Source organism: Pelophylax lessonae (assembly GCF_965119305.1).
Source record: "Pelophylax lessonae genome assembly, chromosome: 5".
NCBI classification, from domain to species: domain Eukaryota; kingdom Metazoa; phylum Chordata; class Amphibia; order Anura; family Ranidae; genus Pelophylax; species Pelophylax lessonae.
Window position 1 is genome coordinate 202,475,211 of NC_138772.1, and position 26,325 is coordinate 202,501,535.

General features: G+C 43.1%; 1 protein-coding gene across 1 annotated transcript in view; it reads left to right on the forward strand.

Moving 5' to 3' along the window:
* Positions 1-26,015, forward strand: part of CDK13 (cyclin dependent kinase 13) — an 80,686-nt gene extending 54,671 nt beyond the window's left edge. The window contains exons 6-14 of the mRNA XM_082259510.1: positions 6,186-6,375; positions 11,777-11,833; positions 12,861-12,962; positions 14,279-14,356; positions 14,617-14,733; positions 17,391-17,522; positions 21,279-21,484; positions 21,592-22,044; positions 24,563-26,015. Coding sequence (XP_082115636.1) covers positions 6,186-6,375; positions 11,777-11,833; positions 12,861-12,962; positions 14,279-14,356; positions 14,617-14,733; positions 17,391-17,522; positions 21,279-21,484; positions 21,592-22,044; positions 24,563-25,380 — 2,153 coding nt within the window. The 3' untranslated portion in view covers positions 25,381-26,015. The remainder of the gene's footprint in view (positions 1-6,185; positions 6,376-11,776; positions 11,834-12,860; positions 12,963-14,278; positions 14,357-14,616; positions 14,734-17,390; positions 17,523-21,278; positions 21,485-21,591; positions 22,045-24,562) is intronic.
* Positions 26,016-26,325: the final 310 nt, after the last annotated feature.

Sequence of the window (26,325 nt, forward strand, 5' to 3'; positions counted from 1 at the left end):
ATATAGAAGCACTTAGGTACCTTTTATACAGTAATTTTCACACGATTTATATAACTTTACATCTAGCCCCTTTAAAGCGCGGTACTCCCCCCCCCCCCCCCCCCTCTATATGTATGTGTATTGTGTAGGTTACCAATAATAGTACCTGCAGCATTAAAGAGGTTGTACACCGAGAAAAAATTTTTTTCTCTTCTTTACATCCTGAAAGAGAAACCCATAATGAGCTAGTATGCATCGCATACTAGCTCATTATGAAATACTTACCTTAGAACGAGCCCCCGCCGTGCCGTCCGCTTACCTGTATGACGGGCGACCTGTATAGTCGCCCGTCTTCCGGGATTGCGGCATCCTGCCATCTGATTGGCCGGAGCCGCGGTGACGTCACTCCCGCGCACGTGCGGGAGCCGACGGTCACGGCACGGGGCTCTGAAGGAACGGCACGATCTGCCGTTCCTTCAGAGCGCATGCGCCAGTGACGCCACTGGCTGCATTAAAGGTAAATATCTCCTAAACGGTGCATGTTTAGGAGATATTTACAGTACCTATAGGTAAGCCTTAATATAGGCTTACCTATAGGTACAACTTCCTGAGGAGGGTTTACTTCCTCTTTTAAAGGAGATAATTAGGTATAACATAAGGACAGCGCGAGAATTTCACCAACCCCCTTTGGGTACAACGTCACTGTTTACGTCCGCATTGCAGACACAGTGGGCTGAAGAGCAGAAGACTGAGAAATGGGCAGTGAGTGGCCAGAACAATACTGCTGTTTAGCTGCCTCACTCTATTCTGTCAGGGTACAGGCAACTATAAGACACTGCGAGCTCTGAGCAGTGGTTTTGCTGCTCGCCCTGTGTACTTTTTTCTGTCCACCTTTATTCTGCTTTGCCTGCAACGTAGGCATGAATAAGGCCATAACCTCAGGAGATGGAGATATGGAGCTTTGAGAAATAGGGTGGTGTTGGGCAGGAAGAGTTAGTGCCACAATCCAAATATCGAGATTTGGAGTTCAGCTTTCAGTTTCTCATTTAAAGAGGCCCACAAATCCTGAGTTATTTAGGAGAGAAGTAAGGTTTTGTATACTTAGAATTGCATGTACACTAAAGACCTCATAGAAGTAATCCTAGTACTGTGCAATTAAAGGCAACGCATCAGCTGAGGTCTGCTTAAAGGAAACTGTACTCAGAAAGTATGGAGGCTTCTATTGTAACTCGATTTTTGAAAATGCTACCTGCATGGCTGTCATGCTTACGCAGACGCTTTACTGCAGATAGCAGTTTCTAAATCATTGACACAGGACATGCAATGCAACTTGTGAAGTTAAAGTACTGAGATCATGTGTACTTGTGTTACCGTGCTTGGGTGTGTAGCTGTCCTTACTGTAATGGGAATGCGCTTTCTTGAAGATGTCATGTATTTGTTATTTGTTTGCCTGTACTCTCTTTGCAAGGGAGCTTGTTGAATTGAAGCCTGTGAATTTTCAATTGTGTTCAATAAACTTTGTTTCTGATTTAAAAAAAAAAAAAAAAAAAAAAGTACTGAGATCAGATGAAGCAAAATAATAATAAAATTTAATTTCTTTCGTTGACAGACACAGCTCCTGGTATTCATAACCATACTGCCCCCTACAGGAGTAGGACACTAGGCAGAAAAAAATTCTGCCTACACCCATGGGCAGTCCCAGAGGGTATACTCCCTCTCTCTGCTATAGCCACTCAATTGTTTTCTGCCTAGTCAGGAGTAAGGACCTAGATCCAGCTATCCCCCCCCCCCGACTCTTGCCCTGGAGGGTTTTGGGGTGAGCGTGGGCCCCTCCTTGGGACAGTCTGACCCCTGGGTTCTCCTCCTTCCCGCAGGTACCCCCCTTGCCGAGTCCCTCATCCTGCTACCCCCCCCCCCCTCCTTCCACATACACTGGGGCTGTTTGGGTGGTCTTGCCACTTTCCTGGGGTGGGGGAAGGGCGCTGACTGGCGATGGGGGGCCCAGGAGGGGGGGTGTGCGCCTCCGGCGACCAGACGATCGACTGTGTGTGTGGGGGGGGGGGGGTTGTACATGGTGGGGCTCCTACCAGGGCACCCCATCCTGCCTAGATCTGTCCTTGAGGCCTGGTCTTCCAGTCCTGGGCCCCTGTATGCCTCGTGGTGCCACCGTTTTGTTTTAGCCTTTGATTTATATGCACGGCAGCCATATTTGTGTAGTCTGGCGGCCATTTTGCTGTGGTTTGCCATTGAAAATAGCAGTGGCCATGACAGTGAAGCCCTGTGGGTGACGATTTCTGCAGTGGGAGTCCCTCCTCACCCCCTGGTGCGGACGACTGGATCATTTTACTTCTTGATCTCCACACATGTAGTGCAGCTTATCCTGGAGGCTAAAGGTGCTGGTGTCTGCGGGTGGTGAGTCTGGTGGGGTCCTCTCTGCTAGGGATCACTTGGCGCTTTGTGCCTGGCAATCGGGTGGTGGGGCTCCCAGAGCGTGGGGGTTGTCCCTTAGCAGTTTTGCACTTTTTTTTTTGTGGGGGTCCCCCTGGTAACTCATGGAGTCTTTGGAGCACATTTCCCCACCTGACCCCCTCTGTGAGGCTGCAGGGCTCTCCGGGTCCCAACCATCCATCCATGCACTGACGGCGGTCTTGGACTCCCTTGTGTCCCATGTGGAGATGTCTTGCAGGTGATGGGCTAGCAAAAAGCTACCTTTTGAGGCGGTTCCGTTTGCACAGTTCCATACGAGGTTCCTGCAAATGGAAATTCTGACCAAAGGGGACAAAACTCCCCATTCTCTGGAATATCAGACCTGGCTAAGTTGGGGAACGAGGGAGTCCTTGATATGGTGGCTTCGTTCTTCGGCTGGGAAAATCCTTCCTCCCCCTTGTATTGGACAGTGGTCACCACGGATGCCAGCCTGTCTGGCTGGGGAGGTGTCCTCGGCAAGCATTCTACTCAGGGTATCTGGACGCTGGAAGAGACTACCAATCAATGTCTTGGAACTCTGAGCGATCAGACTGTGTCTGGATCATTGAACGGATCGTCTTCAGGGTTGTCCAGTGCGCATGCAATCGGACAATGCCACGGCCGTGGCTTTTGTCAATCATTTAGGGGGCACAAGAAGTGTCCTGGCGGCTCTGGAGGTAGCAGGCATTCTAAGGTGGGCAGAACGGTTCGTTCAAGCCCTCTCTGCCGTACACATTCCCAGGGGTGGAAAATTGGCAGGCGATTTTATCTCAGTCAGCAGGCATTGGACCATGAAGTGATCGCTTCATCCTGGGGTGTGTCATCAGCTGTGTCTCCGGTGGGGCACTCCTGAGGTGGATCTGTTGGTGTCTCGACTCAACAGAAAGGTGCATAGGTTTGTGGCTCGGTTAAGGGATCCTCTGGCGGAAGCCACAGACGCGCTGATGGGCCCGTGGGATCAGTATCAGCTGATTTACGCCTTGCCTCTCTCAAGCTTCTGCCCAGACTTCTACGCAGGATTGAGCAGAAGGGATTCCAGTCATTTTAGTGGCACCAGACTGGCCTTGTCGGGCTTGGTACACCTATCTGGTGCAGCGGGTCACCAACATTGCTTGGAAGCTTCCTCTCAAGGAGAATCTTCTGTCCCAAGGACTGATCTTCCATTCTGCTTTACAGTCGCTGGCTTTGACGGCTTGGCTGTTGAACGGCAGGTGCTGAAGGATAGGGGTTTATCTGAGTTTGTGATTCCTACCCTGTTGAAAGCTAGGAAATCTACTTCTAGGAAGATCTACCATTGTACATGGAAGACGTACATTGCGTGGTATGAGACTCTTGGGGCTCCTACTCCTTCTTGGTGGCTCCGATCTTAACCTTCCTTCAACGGGGTGGGTGGAACAGGAATCGGCCTTGAGTACCATCAAGGGCCAGGTTTCGGCTTTGGCGATCTTCTTACAATGTCCTTTTGGCCACACACTCGCTGGTGCGTAACTTTCTTCAGGATGTCCGAGATTTGGTTCCTCCAGTGTGGGCTCCGTTGCTGCCTTGGGTTCTTAATTTGGTGCTTTCATCTCTGCAGAAGCCTCCTTTTGAAAATATTCGGGAGATTCCCCTGTTTACATTGTCTCAGAAGGTGGCCTTTTAAGTGGCTATCACTTCTGCGCACAGGGTGTCGGAACTGGCAGCGTTATCCTGTCGTTTACCTTACCCGGTGATTCACAGGGATAAGGTGGTTCTTTGCCCCTGTCCATCGTTCTTTCCAAAGGTTGTCTGATTTTCATTTGAATGAAGACATTGTGTTGCTTTCCCTGTGTCCCAGGCCTAAACGTCCAAAGGAAATTGCCTTGCATGCCTTGGATGTGGTACGGTAATTAGGGTGTACCTGGCAGGTACGGAGTCTTTCAGGAAGTCAGACTCTCTATTTGTGCTCACGGATGGACCTTGAAAAGGGTTGTCCGCTTTCTCTGCGACCGTTTCCAGATGCATCCGACAGACGGTGGTTCAGGCCTCGGGTCCCTCTTTTTTCCCTGTCAAGGCGCATTCTACTAGGGCACTTAGTGCCTCCTGGGCCTTCCGTCATCAGGCTTCAGTGACGCAGGTTTGCAAGGCGGCCACCTGGTCATCTGTGCACACTTTTACGAAGTGGATGTGTTGGCATCTGCAGATGCTTCCTTTGGCCGTAAGGTTTTGCAGGCTGCTGTTTAGAGGACTTGACCCTCTTTGAGGGTGTATTGTTTTTTTCAGGTGAGCTCTAGTTGTTTTGGTTAAGCTCCTGTTTACCTGGTTGGCTATAGTTAACACTGCTTTGGGACGTAATGGTTAAGATCAGGAGCTGTGTCAGTTAATGAACGAAAGAGAAATGGAGATTTTTGACTTACTGTAAAATCCATTTCTCTGATGTTAATTGACGGACACAGCACCCACCCCTCTGCAGAGTTATTTTTCTCCTGACACTGCTTGTTACAAAACTAAGCGGCTATAGCAGAGAGGGGGAGTATACCCCCTGGGACTGCCCATGGGTGTAGCCAGAATTTTTTTTCTGCCTAGTGTCCTACTCCTGTAGGGAGCAGTATAACCCAATGCTTATGAATACCAGGAGCTGTGTCCGTCAATGAACATCAGAGAAATGGATTTTACGGTAAGTCAAAAATCCCATTATTTCCTCCTTTCCCACTGGTTTCCACCAAGGAAGGGGTTAATGTTGTGGGACTGAGCACTGACTTCATCTGCTGGTTGGAGTGTTGCGTGCACTCTGCACTGTTTCACCCCATAGAATGTTAAGGAAGCATCTCACTGCTGCCTCTTCTGCATTGCTAAGAGCCACAATGTGTCTGGGCGATTTCATACCATAAGCCTTACATTGCCTTACCTCCATGCAGTCTCTTTATCAGATGGGCTTACCACTGAGTAGTCGCAGTCTTCTGCCCTTCTGCTGTTACTTCCAAATTGTTGCAGTATGCACCACTCTGAAACTAGAGGTTCATCCCGATGCTTCCATCAATGCTATTCCCAATCTAGGATCTTTAAAAGCTGCTAAGACCACCTGCGGGTTGGGTGCAGGAACCACCCACAATAGTGTGAACCTAGCCTTACACTTTCTCGAAGTTCTACCAGGTGGGTATTGGGATTTCATCTGATGCCAACTTCAGGTATAAGGTCCTTCAGCCATCCTTGAGCTGCAGGCAGTGCTGCGTTTTTGTTTCCTTAGGCCAGTTGGCATTTGTTTGCTGTGTGCTTACCCCTCAGCAGGACTGTTTTGAAATTCCTGAGGTGAAACACTTGTTGTGTCCTTCAATGGACAAGAAGAAAAAATTATTTATGTATTCACCGTAAAATCCTGCTTTTGGATTTCATTGAGTCCATTTGCTTCAGAACTTGAAGCATGCTGGTAAAAGGAGGGGTTATCCTGTGATGGCCTACAGCTTTTTTTTTTTTTCCCAGTGTCCAATCCTTCTGTAAGCAGCAGACTAACATTAAATATTTTCTGTGCCCCCTCAGTGGAATCCCAAGAAAAGGAATTTACGGTCAGTATATAACTTCTATTTTTCAGAGAAGATGAGCAAAAGCAGCCTTGGTATTTATCTCAGTACACGTTTCCTTCAGGTGCTCTCCTTCTGGTAAAACCCTCAACTAGAATCATTTGTTGAGTCATGGCAAAAAGTAAATCCCAGGTTTCACTAGAGCGTTATAAATGGCCTTCTTAGTGTAATAAGAATGATTTTCATACAGTTTTATGCTTATAGGAGCTTTTTATTTGGTGTTTGAATATATGGATCACGACTTGATGGGTCTGCTGGAATCAGGATTAGTGCACTTCAATGAACTTCACATAAAGTCTTTCATGAAGCAGCTTATGGAAGGTTTGGACTACTGTCATAAGAAGAACTTTTTGCACAGGGATATTAAATGCTCAAATATTCTACTAAATAACAGGTGTGTATTGTTTGTGAATATGTTTGTATTACTTTAAGGTAGGATTTTGTTTTATGTATAGTCTGCAAGGGACAGTAAATATCTGAGAAGAGAAAAAAGGTTTTGCCAACAAGAATTGTAAATGAGAAACCTAAATCTGTTCCATTAAAGTAACATATGAGATAAGGTTCTAATAAGAACAGTAGTAAACATTACAATGAGAGGTTGTATAATATCAACAAAGCTTCAATCATAGACCTCATATCAGTTTCCATGTACAACAGATTGTCGCAGTTGTCTAAGATAAATCTAGAGTTGCCATAGCGATCTCCTGTAACCTGAAAAATAATGTGAATATCACTTCATCCCAAGTTAAATTAGTGTCGATACACCTTACTGTGAAAATTACAAAAAGGTAGGAAGAGAAACCAATGAAATAGCAGATAGACTATAAGGGGGAGAGAGAAGTAAGGGAGTTGGAAGAATTTGCAGGGGACTCGTGGAGGTAAACATTGCTACAGAGGACATATGCAGCGGCAAGTACCACTTACGAGCTGGTATATATAATGATGGGCACCGTGGGAGATATATATTTATTACATACCCAAGCTTTATACCCAGAATGTGCAGTTTAATGGTCTTGAACAGTCTGCATTGCAAAAAAAATGGGAGTCATGGCAGTGCTTCCTAAACTCTGGTATTGCCTAGGCAGTAAAATGCATTTTGGGAGCTGTGGCTGCCTGCTTTGATCTGTGTCTTCCCTTCTGGGGACCCAGGTGTCAGACCATGTATAGGTTTCAAGCAGAATCCCTCATGGTTTTAGTGGCCAGCAGCCCTTATCAGCCCACCACAGTATCTGTTAGGCAGAGCCTAGGCCGGCAAGGGGGATTACCACTGTGATACAAAGATCAGGTAAATCCTCAAACTGGTAACTCTAGGGCAACAGCTAAGGATCTGTAGGCACCTCTTACACTTAAAGTGATCGTAAAGTCTCCTTTTAAAAAAAAATAACATGTTATACTTGCCTCCTCTGTGCAGTTTGTTTTGCACAGAGCAGCCTGGATCTTACTCTTCTCGGGTCTCTTGTTCCTGCTCCTTCCCTTCCCTCCAATCGTGTGCACCCACAGCAAGCAGCTTGCTATGAGGACACCGAGCTGCCGGTCAGCCCCGCTCCCTCTCTCTTCTGATTGGCTCACTGACTTGACAGCCGCGGGAGCCAATGGCGCTGCGGCTTTATGTCAGCCATTCGGGAGGTAGAGTCCCAGACGGCCGAGGGACTCGTGGACATCACTGGACAGAGAGGGGGCACAGGTAAGTATTAGGGGTGCTGGGGAGGCTGCTACACACAGAAGGCTTTTCATCTTAAAGCATAGAATGCATTAAGAAAAAAAAAAACCTCCCTGCCTTTAAAACTCCTTTAAAGCAGACCTCCGGGCACATAACTTTCATTTAATATATTCTTTAATGACTTTTCACCAAATGCCTTTGAGAACCGTGATATTACTGTTTCAAAAAATCAGTGGCATCATCACTGTGCTTCACATAGTCTGTGCAGAGAGCAGATGTGGGAGGGACCCAGCAGGTCCTTACACTACATGCTGCCTGCAGAAAATTACAGGAGGGTGGTGGAGACGAGACACCAGTCACCCTTGACAAGGAGCAGAGCAGTGGCTGGTCCTGTTTGCAGAATGTTCATGCAGGAAGCAAAATCTTCTATATTGGATTACTCAACCAGTCTGGAAGAAATGCACAAAGCACACCCAGAGATTCAAGTATAAATACAATATTTTTTTTTTAATCGTTATTATCATCCAACAGTTTCCAGTTGCCTCTTTTGTTCAGACAATAGTTGTTTAGACTGGAGTTCAGCCTAAAGGATGAGTTCACCTTTAAAAAAATAAATAAATGCATATCCTTTTGCCGGTAGAAAAATGTGCATTTAAAAAAAAAAATAAATTCTACCTGGAGCCTGTAAAGCATTGCAACTGCAATCAGCAGATTGTGGGTGCCATTCAGGACTCCTGCAGACTCCGTATGGCCAGGGAGATACACACTGATAGGAAGAGTGCTCAACAGTGCTGTGGTAGTTCATTGAAACTATAAGCCGACAGCCACAAAGGCTATCGGGACTTGTGGTTTCCCCATTCAGAGCCCTGTAAATGAATGAATGACATGGCTAGGCGGAGTCCCGCATGGCTACGTTTTTTTTCAAAAAGAAACAGTTCGTGCCTGGAGAAGATGCCCACCTGCTGTCACTAGGGAGAGGGGCAATGGCTGCAGCTGTTAGAATGTGTTCCATTCTCCACCCTAAATACGGGGGGAACAGGTAACATGTTCCAAAAGCTAAACCTTTCCATTTAAATAACATTATGGGTTTATGAGTGTACCACATGAAAATGCAAAAAGAAATGCAATGCAATCTGTAACTAAAAAAGTGGGATCATGGCATATGACAGTGGTTTAAGGCTTCTTATTAAGAATATAGTAGCGATAATAGCATTGTATTCTCCACAGAAAGCCATATTCGGTATGTGTAGTACTAGCAATTAATTGGTAAGGCTTAGAATTGGGTTATCACTCTTTCTGTCGTCTTTCCTCTTCATATATCAGATTTGCAGCTATAGCCTCCCCTGCAAACCACGCTCCTTGAGGTTTGCTCTGTCCTCGTGCAGGGGAGGCACAGAGGTCATGACACTAAACCAAGGATAGGCAAAGACAGTCTGCAGTACTTTGGGTGGCTCTGGGCACAATTCTTGCATTGAGGTGACAAGTATAATAATGAGAGATTCTCCCTGGTCTGCTAAAAAGTGTATGTCAGCACACAGAGTCCAAAAGAGAGACCTGGGACTGGGCTATTTATTGCATATAGAACAGGAGATAACTGTTCACCTAGAGGGGAGACCTTGGGGTGTTACATTCAGGGTTCTACATGTTGCTTAAATAACACACTCATCTCTGTCAGGGTCCTGATGGTAGTTGAGACTCCCCTGTTTTTATCTCCTATTGTGCTTTCTCTTGGAGGTATGGGGAAATTGGAACCCCCTAAGTATTTCACAATTTGTCAATTTGCCTTTTTCATGTAGAGGGTCATCTGACTTGAGAAACGTGTCAAACTTAAGGCCCGTACACATATACCGATTGTCGACCGTAAATATTCGGCCGATTGTAGGCTTGTTAGTATGATGCTTCCGACAGCCAACAGCGCATTTTCGGCCGAACAGAATCTGTTGTGCAGGCATTAACCACTTAAGCCCCGGAGGATTTTCCTGCTAAACGACCAGGGGGTATTTTGCGGTTCGGCACTGCGTGACTTTAACGGACTATTGCGCGGTCGTGCGACGCTGTACCTAAACGAATTTGACGTCCTTTTTTTCCCACAAACAGAGCTTTCTTTTGGTGGTATTTGATCACCTGTGCGCCTTTTACTTTTTGCGCTATAAACAAAAAAAGAGCGTACATTTTGCAAAAATAACAATATTTTTCACATTTTTTTATATGAAATTCCCCTCAAAAAAAATGTAAAAATCAAAATTTTTTAACATTTTCGGCCAATTTGTTTTATGCTACATATGTTTGGTAAAAAAAAATCGCAAAAAGCGTATTTTTATTGGTTTGCGCAAAAGTTATCGCGTTTACGAACAAAGGGAAAGATTTTTGTCATTTTTGTTGTTTTTTTTTAACGCGTAATGGCGGCGATCTGCGATTTTTTTTTTTTTTTTTTTTTGCGGTACTGCGACATTGGGGCGGACAGATCGGACCCTTGACTGACATTTTTGACACTTTTGGGGTTACCAGTGACATTTCTACAGTAATCAGTGCTATACATATGCACTGTTACTGTAAAAATACACTGGTAGTGAAGGGGTTAACTTTATTTGGGAGGGAGGGGCTGTGTGTGTCCCTAGGGGCGGGCTTTCTACTGTGATTGGCTGTGGCTTGAGCTGTAAGGACACTGATCAACGGATCTACATAGTAGATCCGTGTGATCAGTGTCTTTACACCGAGGAGAATGACAGGTGGCTTGTTTACACAAGCCGCCTGACTTTCTCCCTCTCCCCCGATGATCGCCGAGTGACCGGCGGACATCGGGTCCGCCAGTCACACGCGCGGGGGGGTCCGTGACCGCGCGGGAGCGGGAGCGCGCCCGCTCCCCAGAGCCTCACAGGCTAGCGACGTAGACCTACGTCACTCTGCCTGTGAGGGGCTGACTGCCGCAGTAAATATACTGTGAGCAGTCGGCAAGCGGTTAAAATTTTATGTATGCCGACACCAGAACGGCCGCTTGTTCGCCAGTCAGTACAGAATTCGGCCGACAATCAGCAGATTTGCAAGACTGGGCATGCTCAGAGAAGAAAAAACACAGGAAAGTTAACCATCACATGACATCACTTCTGCAGTTGGCTGTTGTTGGCCGACAAAATTCGTGGGCAGTCTTTTGGCACTTTTCAGTGGACAGGACAGCCCTGGACAAAAGACGGCCGATCGGTCGGCCGACGATCGGTACGTGTGTACGGGGCTTTGCTCCAGTCCCATCACTACAATCTGCATAGAAAATGATAAAGTGATATCTTTACTGATAAATATATTTGTTCTTTTGGATGGGTTAACTACAGCAGTCTGTTCAAAGGTGCATGGAAAGAACTGGGTATTGTGCTTTAAGGATGTACTAAGGCTGTAATAGGCCTCCTTGGCCTATTGAAAGATTTTTAGTAATATATAATGGGGTTGCTTTACTAAAGCTGGAGAGTGAAAAATCTGGCACAGCTGTGCATGGTAGCCAATCGGCTTCTAACTTCAGCTTGTTCAATTAAGCTTTGATAATAAAACCTGGAAGCTGATTGGTGTCTATGCAGAGCTGCACCAAATTTTGCACACTCCAGTTTTAGTAAATTAACCCGAATGTGTTTTGAATCCATTTGAGATTTTGAGTATATGATGTAGGGGATGTGGTGCATGGACTTGGGAAGCCAGCCACAATTATTAGTCATATAGAAAAAAAGTGCACTATTTATAGCAATTTGTTCAGTGGGACATGGTTAAGTACAGCTGTAGAATATGTTAATAGTTTCAAATTGTGGACTTGCTGAACAATTTGCAGGTTCTTCTTCTTTTTTTTTTTTTAAATGAGGGAGCCTTGAATATTTAGATAATAATAGATTACAAGCGTATTCTCGTGTGTGCGTATGCTAATTTGTTAGTATAATCATCATTAACCTGTAAATTAAGTGATTCATTCCTTTTGATACCATATAAGAATGCAGTGTAAAATGCATTGTGGCCTGACACTTATGTATTGATTTAAAAAAATAAAAAATAGATGCATCTTTATAGTCTTTAAAAATGATTTAAGTCTCTGTGGTGTGTTGTGATTGGTATACTGTTGTAGTGTATTGGTTCATTCTTTATATTTTGTTTCCACAAGGGGGCAGATCAAACTTGCAGATTTTGGACTAGCAAGATTGTACAGTTCAGAAGAAAGGTAAGATCTTGTTCATGAAATTTAACTCACTATGAGCTGTTATTTATTGTAAAAATGACACTAAAATATAAAACAATGGTACATGATATTAAAGTGCCAGCTGACACTCTGCGGTTGTGGGTACTTTACTAACTTACATAGTTAGGTTGAAAAAAGACACAATTCAATCTAGCTCAACCAATAAAAAAACAAAAAAGAAAACACAACCATACAATCCCATATACACAATCCTATACCCGCAGTTGATCCAGAGGAAGGCTAAAAACCCCAGGAAAGTATGATCCAATTTGCTACAGCAGGGGAAAGAAAATTCCTTCCTGATCCCCCGAGAGGAAATCGGATATTTCCTGGATCAACTTTACCTATAAATATTAGTACCCATTTATATTATGTACACCTAGGAAAGAATCCAGGCCTTGTTTAAAGCAATCTAGTGAGCTGGCCAGAACCACCTCTGGAGGGAGTCTATTCCACATTTTCACAGCTCTTACTGTGAAGAAACCTTTCCGTATTTGGAGACAAAATCTCTTTTTCTCTAGACATAAAGAGTGCCCCCTTGTCATCTGTGATGACCTTAAAGTGAATAACTCAACACCAAGTTCACTTGAGACATGAAACGTGAACATAACATGAAAAAAAGGATATGAGCAGTAAAAATTCTACATTTGTATACAAAGTTGGTAAAATATGTGTGTGTGTGTGTGTGTGTGTGTGTATTTGGTGTACTTTTAGTAACCTCGAAGATATAAAGTGCACTACACTATATACGGTGGGTGTATGTACATTCTATAGTTATTCTGTCACCTTGGTTCACAGTGGCATAGTGCATTACAGTTTCAGAAAAGCACAGAGTACAACTGAGTATCCAGTGGTATTTTGTAAAATGTCTCTACTGAATGACATTTATATTCTGGATGGGATAGCCGAAAGTGGATTTCCGTGTATATGAAACTGATGCTTGTTTAAACCACTTTTATATGTAACTTAGTTTAAAGTAATGTTTTTTATTATTATTTTCTTGTTTTAGTCGGCCTTACACCAATAAAGTTATTACATTATGGTATCGTCCTCCTGAGTTGCTGCTTGGGGAGGAGCGGTACACACCAGCTATTGACGTCTGGAGCTGTGGGTGAGTAATATGAATATGGACTGTAGTGCATTTAGTATATCTATAAAGGAAAGGACAACTGCGCTAATTCAAACAAAACAAAGCAGCAACTTCAAGTGCGACTGACACCCCAAAAATAATGTATATAAAACAAGCTGCGCTAAAAATTGAGACAGTCCATGTGAATGTCCATAAATATAAAGTGATGACACTTTTGCAGGTACCGCTTACCGGATTCCAAACATTAAAAAGCCAAATAGGTAAAGGCAAAAATCTTCAAGTGTGAGACGCGGTAAACTTCAAAAGGACTCCGATATGGATCTCCTCAGTGGAACATTTAATAAAAAGAAGAAAACGACACCATAGTGTAAACCAGTAACTGAATATGGAATAAATACACCAACTGAGTTGTGACCTGTGCAGGTACCGCTTACCAGAAGTAGCAGATACTGTAGCCAAAATGTTTGAGAGATGACTCTGCCGGACCTCAAGGGATAAGCAGCAAACCTGCACCGTTGTGATGCAAATCTCCAGAAATGGGTATTTGTATAAAATTTTGGGTGTTACCTGTTGTTTTTGGTTTTACGCTATAGCGTTTGCCCTTTTTTTCTTTTTTATATAAATACCCATTTCTGGAGATTTGCATCACAACGGTGCAGGTTTGCTGCTTATCCCTTGAGGTCCGGCAGAGTCATCTCTCAAACATTTTGGCTACAGTATCTGCTACTTCTGGTAAGCGGTACCTGCACAGGTCACAACTCAGTTGGTGTATTTATTCCATATTCAGTTACTGGTTTACACTATGGTGTCGTTTTCTTCTTTTCATTAATGTTCCATTGAGGAGATCCATATCTGGGTCCTTTTGAAGTTTACCGCGTCTCACACTTGAAGATTTTTGCCTTTACCTATTTGGCTCTTTAATGTTTGGAATCCGGTAAGCGGTACCTGCACAAGTGTCATCACTTTATATTTATGGACATTCACATGGACTGTCTCAATTTTTAGCGCAGCTTGTTTTATATACATTTAGTATATCTGCATACTAGATTCTTATTATAAACTCCCTTTTTGATTCTGTAACCTTTATATACCGTTTAGGTATTTCCAGTAAATGATTAATCATATATTGTGATTTTTGATAACAGGATATATAGTTTTCCCCAGCAGTAAAAAAACTCTTCTTGTATGTTCTGTGACACTTTTTAATAATTTTAAAACTGTTATTTACTGTTTCCGTGAAATGTGACCCCTGTGTAAGACAGTGGTTTCTAATCGTGCAAATAAAAAAATGCCATATAATAAATATGATTCTTTGACTCATTGTTTTAATGTCTTAGGTGTATTCTTGGCGAGTTGTTTACAAAGAAACCGATCTTCCAAGCTAATCAAGAACTTTTACAACTTGAATTAATAAGGTGAGTTCTGTTTTTGCCTATTTTTATTTGCATGTCATTGTGCCAAAGCAACCATATGGGAAGTGGCCTTTTGTAGGCTGAGCCATTTGGACCACTTATCCCAATAGTATCATTAGTACCTATTAGACTGATAAGTTGTATTGTCTGTAATCATGGCATACAAAGTGGCTGCCTTTGTTTTAATAAACTGTACTTCCTTTAATTGCAGTCTTTTTTACAATCTATTTATATCATTTTTTTTTTTTAATCTTCATTTTAAGCCGCATGTGTGGAAGTCCATGTCCTGCTGTTTGGCCTGATGTAATAAAGTTACCATATTTCAACACCATGAAACCAAAGAAGCAATATCGACGAAAAATCCGAGAGGAGTTTGCTTTGTAAGAATCCTTTCTTTACCATAGGTTTTAAAACAAGCAAATGAATAAGTAGCTTGTGTCACAACTCTTAACCCCTTAGCACTGAAGCCTCCCGTCCCTTTAAGAGGTTTTTGACGCTGGGAGGCGGGGCGCGGCTTAAGATCACGTGGTTCAAAAATCTTTGGTTAGGCAACAGTAACTGTGCTGGGAGCGTGCCCTCAGCACAGGAGTATACACAGCAGTTCACACAAATAATGCTGTCCCTCGGCGCTAAGGACCAAGAGCTGAGAGGCTGCATATTTGCGTACAGCCAGCACCAAGGGGTAAGATCTATTAAAAGTAGTGATCGACCGATCTAAGTTTTTCGTTGCCGATACCGATATTTTGGCCATTGCACATCTGTGTTGGCCGATATTTTCGTACATTAAATTTTTTTTTTTTTTATCACTTGACAGGTACTCTTGTGGAGGGATCTGGGGGTCTAAAAGACCCCAAACCCCCTCCACTGCACTTAAAAGCATTCAAAACGTCAAGTTTGGCTGTTTTGAATGTTGTCATTTTTTTTTTTAATCTGGCGCAAGTACCCGTAAGTGATGTCATGACATCACTTCCGGGTTTTCTCATGGAGACCCGATCACAGCCGAATGCAGCTTTGATCGGGTCTTCGGCGGCCGTGCAGGCTGGTTGCTCGGGTCTCCCGGTGGGACAGGAGACCCAGGTGAGCCGCGGGAGGGGCGTCCCCTCCTGCTCCTTCTAATGACAGCCGAGGTAGATATTCAATGTCTACCAGCCATCAGACCTGAGAATATGTTGAAGTGAGTTGAAAAACTGTTGACTCACTTCAACATACTGTTGACTGTGAAATTGCTTCATTTTCCACCAAACAGGCTGGTGCCTGCTAAGCAATATTGTCATATTAAAGTGTAAGTTAACCTTTAGTAACTTTTTATAAAAACGAATTTATGCAATTCTAGCACTGCACGATTAATTGTTAAAAAATCTCTGTTCTCTGCTCACTCACAGCTGTCAAAAAAAAAGCCTCCAGCAAATGTTTATCAACATTGCCAAGGCTAGGAGGTAACTGTTAGTGCCGGTTCACATTTGTGCGATGCGGGAACGCTTCGAATATACAGCGTGTTCCCGCATCCGCACCCCTGGCAGTTCACACTGCCATATGCGATACGCTGGGGGTGTCAATTAAAAGTTAACGATACCCCCAGATCATATCGCATATCGCAGTGCGATCTGAAAATTTGCACAGAATCGGATTGCACTAGTGTGAACCACCATGCGTTCCGATTCTGCTGAGGACCAAAAAAAGGGTCCTGTGCGTGTTTCAGTGCGATTGCGGTGCGAAATTCTGCCATACAAACCGTATGGCTGAATTTGCACCGCACAGAGATCGCATGTAATTTTAGGATCAGTGCTGTGATCGCACAAATGTGAACCGGCACTAAAACACAATGTTTTACAGTGTATCATATTTCGTTCTTTTAGATGAAAAGGAATGAAATTCTGTCTGTAAGTGAGGGCAGTTTAACTTTTAAAGACCAAGCCTTATCCTGACACTTGTTGCTTACAAGTTTCTACTTATCAGTATCTTTTGCTAGAAAATTACTTAGAACCCCCAAATATATATATATATATATATATATATATATATATATATATATATATATATATATATATTTTTTTTTTTTAGCAGAGACTCTAGAGAAAAAAATGGCGATTTTATGTCGCACTGTATTTGCGCAGGGGTCTTTCAAATGCAGTTTTTGGGGGAAAAATACATTTTAATGAATTTAAAAAAACTAAACCATAAAGTTAGCCCAATTTTTTTGTATAATGTGAAAGATGATGATGCTCCAAGAATCGTGATCTTTATTCTAAGCAAAGAAATCGCGATTCTCATTTAATCCAGAATCGTGCAGCTCTATGCAATTCTAGATCCCATAAATAGCACATACCAGCAATCCTCATTTAAAAGGCTGCTCCTGCTTTCCTTTACATATGCAGCTGTGGGGGCCTTCCCCCAAAACTGCTGAACCTTCGATCCGCCTCCATCTTGTCATTTGGGGGACAGGCTGGATGCTACAAGTGTGTGGCCTTTAGTGTCTGTTCTGGCCTGTACAATCTTTACACATGTGCAGTGTGTGCTCTGCTTCTCTAGCAGTAGTGTCTGAACTCAGCCGCTGCAACTAGAGAAGATGAGAGCACATTGAACTTGTGTGCAGTTTGGAGAGGCTGAGCAGCTGCTAGTGGAGTGCCCTTGTAGCATTTTGCAAACAGTAAGACAGAGAAGGATTGAGGGGCCAGCAAGTTCTTGGCACAGGCCCCAACAGCTGCATGTATAAAGCAGGAGCAGCATTTTAAAATGAGGAACACTGGTATGTACTATTTATGGGATCTGGAAAAGTTACTAAAGGTGAACTTACACTTTAAATCTGCCCCTTACAGCGGGGGTAGTATAAAATCATATTCTAATCAGCTAAGTCTAATACAGACTATCTTGAGAACATATTTGGAAACCAGGTTTCTGTCTGTATTATTTGTATGAGTATCCTACACCCTACTTTTTACCCTAGGATCTCTAATACTGAGGATGGTTATACAGGAAAGCGGAATAGTGCTAATATGCATTAGGAGTTTAATAAGTACTTGTTGTTTTCTTCCACCAGCATACCCACTCCTGCACTGGACCTGTTTGACCACATGCTAGCATTGGACCCTAGCAAACGGTGTACTGCTGAACAAGCTCTACAATGCGAATTTCTCCGGGATGTAGACCCATCTAAAATGGCCCCCCCTGAGTAAGCTGTTTCTAATATCTTTTGTACAAGACATTTTATTTATCTTGTATTTTTTACATTTTGATTAGTGTTGCTTCTTTAATACTTGTACAGAACATTCCTTATTGTCGTACTGCTGCTCCTTTACAGCCACCTGCACCCAAAACAGATACACACTCACCGGCCACTTTTAGGTACACCTTTTCAATTGCTTGGTAACACAAATTGCTAATCAGCCAATTGCATGGTAGCAGCAACTCAATGCATTTAGGCATCTAGACGTGGTAAAGACAACTTGCTGAAGTATAAACCCAGCATCAGAATGAGGAAGAAAGGCGATTTAAGTGACTTTGAAAGTGGCATGGTTGTTATTGCCAGATGGGCTGGTCTGAGAATTTCAAAAACTGATGATCTACTCGGTTTTTCACACACAACCATGTCTAGGTTTTACAGAGAATGGCCTGAAAAAGAGAAAATATCCAGTAAGCGGTAGTTGTGTGGATGATAATGCCTTGTTGATGTCAGAGGGGAATCGGCAGACTGGCTTGAAATGATCAAAAGGCAACAGTAACTCAAATAACCACTCGTTTACAACCAAGGTATGCAGAATACCATCTCTGTATGCACAACACATCGAACCTTGAAGCAGCTGGATAACAGCAGCAGAAGACCGCACCGGGTGCCACTCCTGTCAGCTAAGAACAGGAAACTGAGGCTACAATTCGCATAGGCTCACTAAATTGGAAAAAAAAAATATTGGAAAAACCTTGCCTGGTCTGATGTGTCTCTATTTCCGCTGTGACATTCAGATGGTAAGGTTAGAATTTTGTGTAAACAACATGAAAGCATGGATCCATCCTGTGTTGTATCAACAGTTCAGGCTGGTGGTGGTATAATGGTGTGGGGAATATTTTCTTGGCACTCTTTGAGCTCCTTAGTACCAATTGAGCATTGTTTAAACTCCACGGTCTACCTGAGTAGTGTTGCTGACCATGTCCATCCCTTTGGGGACTACAGTGTACCCATCTTCTGATGGCTCCTTCCAGCAGGATAATGCACCATGTCACAAAGCTCAGATCATCTCACCACTGGTTTCTTGAACACGATAATGAGGTCACTGTACTCCAATGGCCTCCACAGTCACCAGATTTCATCCAATAGAGAGCACCTTTGGGATGTTGTGGAACGGGAGATTCACATCATGGATGTGCAGCCAACAAATCTGCAGCAACTGCGTGATGCTATCATGTCAGTATGGACAAAAATGTTTCCAACACCTTGTTGAATCTATGCCATGAAGAATTAAGGCAGTTCTGATGGCAATAGGGGGTCCAACCCGGTACTAGCAAGGAGTATTTAATGGCGCTTTTCCACTGCATGGAACCGAACGGTTCGGCTCGCTTTTGTGTTTTTCCACGGCTGGTACCGCATGGTATGGTGTAGGAACGGTTCGGTACGATACGGTACGGCTGCGCTTTTCAACTGCATGGAACCGAATAGTACGGCTCTCAAAAACAGTACCACCTCGATTGTGGTTCCAAGAGGTGTACCATACCTGGTACCATATCCCACAATCCTTTGCATGCAGTCACTACTAGCCACTGATTGGTCAGAGAATCCCACCCACTTAACTTTAGTACTACTTCAGTGGAAAAGCAAACCATACCGTACCGAACCGTTCCAACACCGTACCATGCGGTACCAGCAGTGGAAAAGCAAACCGGGCCAAGCAGGGCCGAGTAGAGCCGAGCCGGTACTTGCAGTGGAAAAGTGCCATAATAAAGTGGCTGGTGAATGTATGTTCTGGGTCAGTACCACTGGCTTTATTTAGCTGCCAAGCAAGTTTCGCTTACACAAGAGGTAAAAGAAAATGCATCTCTCTTATGGCCCAGAACAATTTTAATGTTTTCGAATCTATTGGGGGCATATGATATCATTGTCTGGTGGTTTTATAGCAGGCACAGCTGTTGTCCAGAACTGCTGGGATATATCTCACCTTGGAGTCCCTGAGAGATATAGAAAAACAGTGTTTTGGTGCATAGACACATAAGTGAATAAATATAAATTCATTCAAAACATATTTTTTGTTTTGGGTAGAGCACAGAAAGGTTAGAAGCTGTTGAGTTTTTTTTTTCCAAAGAGGAGACGTATACAATCTTAAACCTCTATTGTCAGGCCCCCCACCCAGCGCATACCGTGTACAGCAGCATATTCCAATTGCTGTCTATGGGTGGTTGTATGCGGCAGCAGGTGAAGGCCCTCTTATAGCTGTGTGCACGAATCCCCGATACAGAACTAAAGACAAAACATTGTTCTGGATTAAGCAGGAAGCTTTTGAGACTGGTAATTTTCATGAAGCTTGGCTTTATAAGATCAAATGTTCAATGATTTTTTTTTAGTAATGTATCACTTTTTGAGAAATTTTGAAATGTGGAATGTTTTGCAGTATGTCACTCTCTAGACTGAGCCCTTGGTAATATGATCTCTTATATCTATTGCCCTGCAGTGTTTACTACACCTGATACTAACCTAATTTTTGTGCATTGGGTTATATGGCCAATACCTGGAAGCAGGGATCTCAAGTTAAACATGTATTTGTGGTTTTAAAGTATAATTTTTTTTATTTTTAATTTTGGATAGAGTAGAGATGGATTAGAACATCTGTCAGTTTTTATTGCTGTCTGTGCCCCTGATAGGACAAACCCGACAGGGTGAATGCCCCTGTTTACCATTCGCACCGAAAGTGAAAGTAAAGGGAAAATGCCAAATTTTGGGTTGTCCCCAGAAAAGGGATTGCGTGGTTATCTTTTAGTGGGGACACTGGTTCTGGTGAAAACAAGGGATTCCCTCAATTTGTAGGGATTTCCTCTCTCTTCCTGTTTGGCTATGGGGCAGGAAGTGAAGGGGAATCTCCCCAATGTGACACAGTTGGCAAAAATAAACCTTACAGGGGTTATAACCCTCTCCTAAGACTTTCTCCCGAAAACAGTGCTGCATTGTATTTAAATGTAATAAACAGAAAACTAGCTTCTGTATTCAGTGGACTACTGGGAAGATATTGCTTGTAAGCGTAAGAAAACCTGACTAAAATATTCTTAACCTTAATGGAAAAGGATTGGGTGAACCAAGGAAAAGACGCCATCCGATATAGTTGGCACTGCTCCAGCCATGCCCCCGATGCATTTCTTCCCACCCACCAGGAGCTTGGTCAACGAAACCAAGCCCTGGTGGGTGGGGTGAAACGTGTCAGAGGACATGGCTGGAGCAGCGCCTGCTGAGGCCATACACCGTGACTATATTGGGTCAGTTTGAGCGGCGTGTTTTCCTCGGTTTACTCACACTTTTGAATTGGTGCATTCGGACGCCTACTCCTATGTTCTGAGTACCAGCAGGGAGATCTTGAAGCCTCCAGCTGGGGGTGGTGCTACAATCCTTTCATGACCTTAATGTAAAATGAGTTTCATTGTCTCCAGGCTTGTAAGCAGTTACTGTATTTTTAAATTATAGTTAAGAGCCGCAATTCGTTTGATGTAGTTTGTCAATCAACCCTTGGCCTCACCTAGCCCTGCCCTAGTATCTAATTTAACAACACTGCTTCTGTTACTGAAACCCTTTCACTGTGAGCTGCAGTGTCTGGGAGGGGGGAGCGTGTAGTACACGAATGGAGGATTTAGTTCAGCTAGGGACAGTGAAGGAAGTTTGAGGATTGCGCATCACATAGTAACTGGATTTGGTACTTAGAACTATGTAATGATTTGTTTCCCTCCTTTCCTGTAGCCTTCCTCTTTGGCAAGACTGCCATGAGTTATGGAGTAAGAAACGCAGAAGACAGAAACAAATGGGAATGATTGATGATGTAACAGCACCAAAAGTACCAAGGAAAGATTTATCTGCTGGAATGGATGACAGCAGAAACAGCACGCCCCAAGGGATACAGACATCTTCTCAGATGAAGCCTCAGGGATTTCCTGGTGTTGGATTAGGTAAGTGTTTGCTGGCTTTATGTACATGTCAAATTTAAAGTATTTCAAATTTTTAGGTCATATAAAAAGTTAAGTTACATTAAACATCTCTGTATACTTTTCCTAAGGTCACCCAAGTTCTGGACAGCAGCTGAATCAGAATTCAGTGGCCATTTTACTGAACTTACTACAGTCCCAGACCAGTTGTGTCAGCATGGCACAGTTGGCACAGGTTATGAATATCAAGGTGAATCCAGAGACAGCACAAAAGCTGAACAATCTAATTCTTCCAGCTGGTATTCTTGCATCTGCCGATAAATCCCTGGAGTCAAAAGAGGAGCCTCCCTCTCCAGCTGCAGTATCGGAACCCGAACAGCCCACCTTCCCATCACTGCCTATACCCAAGGCTAAGCCAGATGCAGTTCAGACAACCATGCAGAGCACTTTTTCAGCCTTACTGGCTCATTTATTAAAAGATCAAGAACAAAAACAACAAGCAGAGACAGCACAGGAGCCTCCTGAGGAGAAGTTAGGAGAAGAAACGGTGAAACCCAGACGACCTCCAAGCCCTGCACCTATTGGTATGCATTTATCTTTTATGGTCTTAGGGCTGGATCACAATAGAACATGCGCGTTTGCACATTTTTGTGTGTTTCTGTTTTTGACAGCGCGTTTGATTCAGTGGGCTGGCAAATACACAAGAATGCGCAAAAAGTACTGCAGACACAGCTTATAAAAAGTTGTGCCACACCATGATACTGTGTTACCTGTCGTTTGGTGGGCCCAAACATGCTGCGTGCGTTAAATGCCTTTTGGGTGCCGTTAACAATTATTGGCACCTGTGCACCTCTAACAAGGGCAGCGCATTCCCATGCGGTACAGGAAACACACCTTTCCTGTACCACGTCCTGGTGGGAACAGACCCTTAAAGCAAAAATTTCTAGTAGCATCAAGCACTGTTGAAGATTGCGGTTTGTGAATGAAATTTGAGCGGTTGAGATGATAATTGGGTTTTTAAAATGGTAGAGATTAGTATTAGTATTTTGGGTTTAGTTTTAAGAGTTAATATTAAAGGATTAGGTTACGTTTTCTGGCTCTTAGGGCTTGTTTACACTTGCGGTTGAGAGGTAGTAAAAACATGCAGTTGAGGCACATATCCCCACTCCCTCCCCCCTAAGTACTCTACATTAAAGTGGTTGTAAAGGCTAAAGGTTTTTATGCTTTAAAGCGGAAGTAAACCAAAAAAAAAAATAAAAAAACCTCTCCCTGCAAATGTCAAAATGTGCTAGTAGGCATTGCGTATTAGCACATTGTGAAAGACGTACTTGAAAACAAAGCCCTCCAGTGGCGCACTGTCGCCACTGGCAGGGCTTTCATCTTCACCCAGTCTTCCTTACATTTTATTGGCCATGTCGTGATGACGTCACTCCCGTGGCACAGCTTTCTATGGACATCACTCCGTCCATAGAGAGCGCAGTGCGCATGTGCTGGTGAAGTCACTAAATAATTATCTTCTAAACAGTGCATGTTTAGGAGATATTTACTGTACCCTACAGGTAAGCCTTATTATAGGCTTACCTGTAGGTATAAATTATACAAAAAAAAAAGGCTTTACTGCCATTTTAAGGCCTCATGCACACTGTTTTTTTTGTAAACGCTGTTTATCCTGACAGGTGAAAATCAATGTTATGAGCCTCACCTAAGCTTCAAACCAGTCAAGCAGAGTTTAACAGTGTTTAGAGTTTGGGTGTGTATTTATTTTGTTTGCCAAAAATTAGATTTTATTCTGGGCATTAAAATAAACGATGTTGTGCTAAATCGCCTAGGCCTTTAACTAAATGCAATTTTAGGGCGTTCAGAAAACTTGTAAACTCAAACTGCTAAAAACGTCCATGTGTGCATGGGCACATAGGATGAATATAAGGGGAGTTCAAGGGCAGAAAAAAAAAATGCCTAAACTCACAAAAACATGAGATAAACAGCAGCAGTGTGCATGAGGCCTAATGCATTGTCTGCATTAAGGTTTAAGAGAAAAAAAAAAAAACTTCCAAGATTAGTTCCCTAACAACCCCAAATTCTTTTCTGAGCTTGAACTTGATCCAGCGCTGTGTCCAAGAGCATCTCTCTCCCCTCACTGGACATGGTGGCAGCAGTAGGAGCAGTTAAGGAGGGGATGGGGGTTGATCCCCAGGCTCTTTGTGTCTATAGACACACAGCCTGGCTTGGGAGTGAGCCGACTCTTCTGTTCCCATAGCAAGTTCTTGTTATGGGGGCAGACACTGAAGAGGAGGAGGGGACAGCGCTGGTGGGGGACCCCAGAAGAGGAGTTTTGGGGCTGCTCTGTACAATACCACAGAGCAAGTAAGTAGAACATGTTTGTTATTTTGATAAAAGAAAATAAATTGCTTTAGGCTGTGAAGGCAGCGGATGGGGGTATACACATGCCACTGTGGCGATGCCTCCACATTGCAGTGTGCCAAAAAAAGTATTCCAATTATTATAAGTCCACTTATATTTGGAATACTTCTGATATGGATGAGCACAGTAGCTTACTCGCTGTTTCATATTGCTACTTTTGCATGATTAAAGGGGGTATTATTCTTTAGAGCAGGGGTCTTCAAACTATGGCCTTCCAGTTGTACAGGAACTACAATTCCCATCATGCCTAGTCATATTAGGGAATGTCAGTTTTCCAATGCCTCATGGGATGTGTAGTTCTGCAACAGCTGGAGGGCCATAGTTTGAGGATCCCTGCTTTAGAGGTTGTGGAAGCTGTCTTTTTTTTTTTTTCCCTTTTTATTACATTTTTTGCACTCTGAGCTCCATGAATAATTTCACATTGTCTGCAGACTTGTAAATATCTTCTCAAATAATAATTACATCAGTCCCCTGCCCTTTCAAGGAGCCTATCCTCTAATCTCAATCAAACGCACATGGAGGGAGCATGCAAGCTGACACCCCCTTTTTTAAACAGGCAGACACCAGAGAGAGAGAGAGACACACAGACAGAGATAGAGGGACATTGAGACTATTATTGTAATCATAATTTACACAGTTGTTAGAATAGCAGCTGTTCTTAATATATGTTTGTGCTTTTAGATGAAAATGAACTTGTTGATCACCATGATCCATCACTGAAAAGCTTATCGCCTGAACCAAATCATCCTCAAATACTGCCTCCAGATCAGCGCCCCCCTGAGCCCCCAGAACCTCCTCCTGTGGGAGGGGAAGATCTTGATTACCGGACAGAAAGGCAGCAAGTACCCAACACCAGCATGTCTGCTTGTGATCCCCATGCAGAAGTTAAAGCAGCACTATTGCAAATAATTGCCCAGCACCAGGCTCAGGAACAAGATACAGCTGGTGTAGACTACTCTGGGGGCAAACCATTTACCAAGACTTCAGACAGCACTGAGCAATGTGGACCATCTTTCCTCACAACCCCCTATAGCAGTGACAGACCTAGTAACATGCCTGCTACTGTTTTGGAAAGGCATCCTGAAAACCAGCCTGTTGACAACTACAGTACTCCTTCATCTCAGATTAGTAACCGGCTTCCTGCAAACCCTCCTTTTCCAGAGCCCTTCTGTAATTCTGCCACCACCTACAGGGACAGCTACCTCAATGCTGGTTCCATGTTATTTAGTGGTGACAAAGACCACCGATTTGAATATAGTCAAAGCCCCCCAATTATTTTGGCAAACAATAATCTCTCTGCAGGAATGGACAGTCGTACAATGCCAACAAAAATGCCTAACTTTAGCTACAGCACTAATCTACCAGAGCATCCTGGTCTACCTGCGATAATGCACAGACCTGTGTGGGGGTCCCCCCACCAGGCACATGCTTTCTCTCAAGGACATGGGGGACATATGGGTACATATGTCAGAGGTCGTGGGAGGGGCTTACCATTTTGATCTTTTTTTTTTTTTTTTTTTTTCCCTCAGGCAAAGTATTTCTATCTGGAATGACTTTTTAATTTTCGTCAAAGCTGCATTTTCCAGCAGCTGCAAAATAGACTTAAGAATGAGTCTGACAACAGCTTTATTTTTTATGTAATATAAAATGGTCTTGCAATACAACAGCAAACAGTGGAGGGGAGGGGCAAATACTGCAATTTATTATGTATTTGAGAGCTAAATAACTAATTTACACATTGACAAATATTAGTTAAAAATCTTCATTTTGTACTTTACCATTTTTGAAGTTTAATTATTTTACGGGCATCAACTTTGTTTTCCCCACTGGCACTTGCAAGAATTTTGAAGAATATGGCACATTTGTGCTTATTTTTTTGTACATTTGGACCAATGACTGGTAATTACAAGGCAGTGCTTTAATTCCTTGGTATCTGTTTCTTTGTACAAAAAACTACCTTTAGTCAAAGGTCATTGTCGGTTCTTTCACTGCTTTCAGTGTCATTGTGAAACTAGTGCTCATTTCAGACAGAATAATAAAACAACCTTTTTCTTGTGATGCAAACGTTTGATCAACTGTTTTGTTTTTTTTTTTTTCTTTTACGCATAAAGAAATAAATGTTGATTAAACCATATTATTTTGATGACTCCTTTTTATTAAGATTTTGCCACAGACAGGTAAATTCCTGCTTCCAAACCAAAGGATGGCACTCCAGGGTCAACTCCGAGCAGTAGGAGAAACGTAAGCTGCTACAGGTAATATGTTATTCTTTCAATTAAAGGTTTGGCTTGACAATCAACATTAACAATTGTTTTTTTTTTGTTTTTTTCCTTTATTGTCCTTCTTTGAGTGACACTGTTTTGTATTTATGAACTGTGGCTTATACTGTACTTGCAGGAGATTGGACACTGGGCACAAAAATGATTAAATTGAAAGTCATGCAA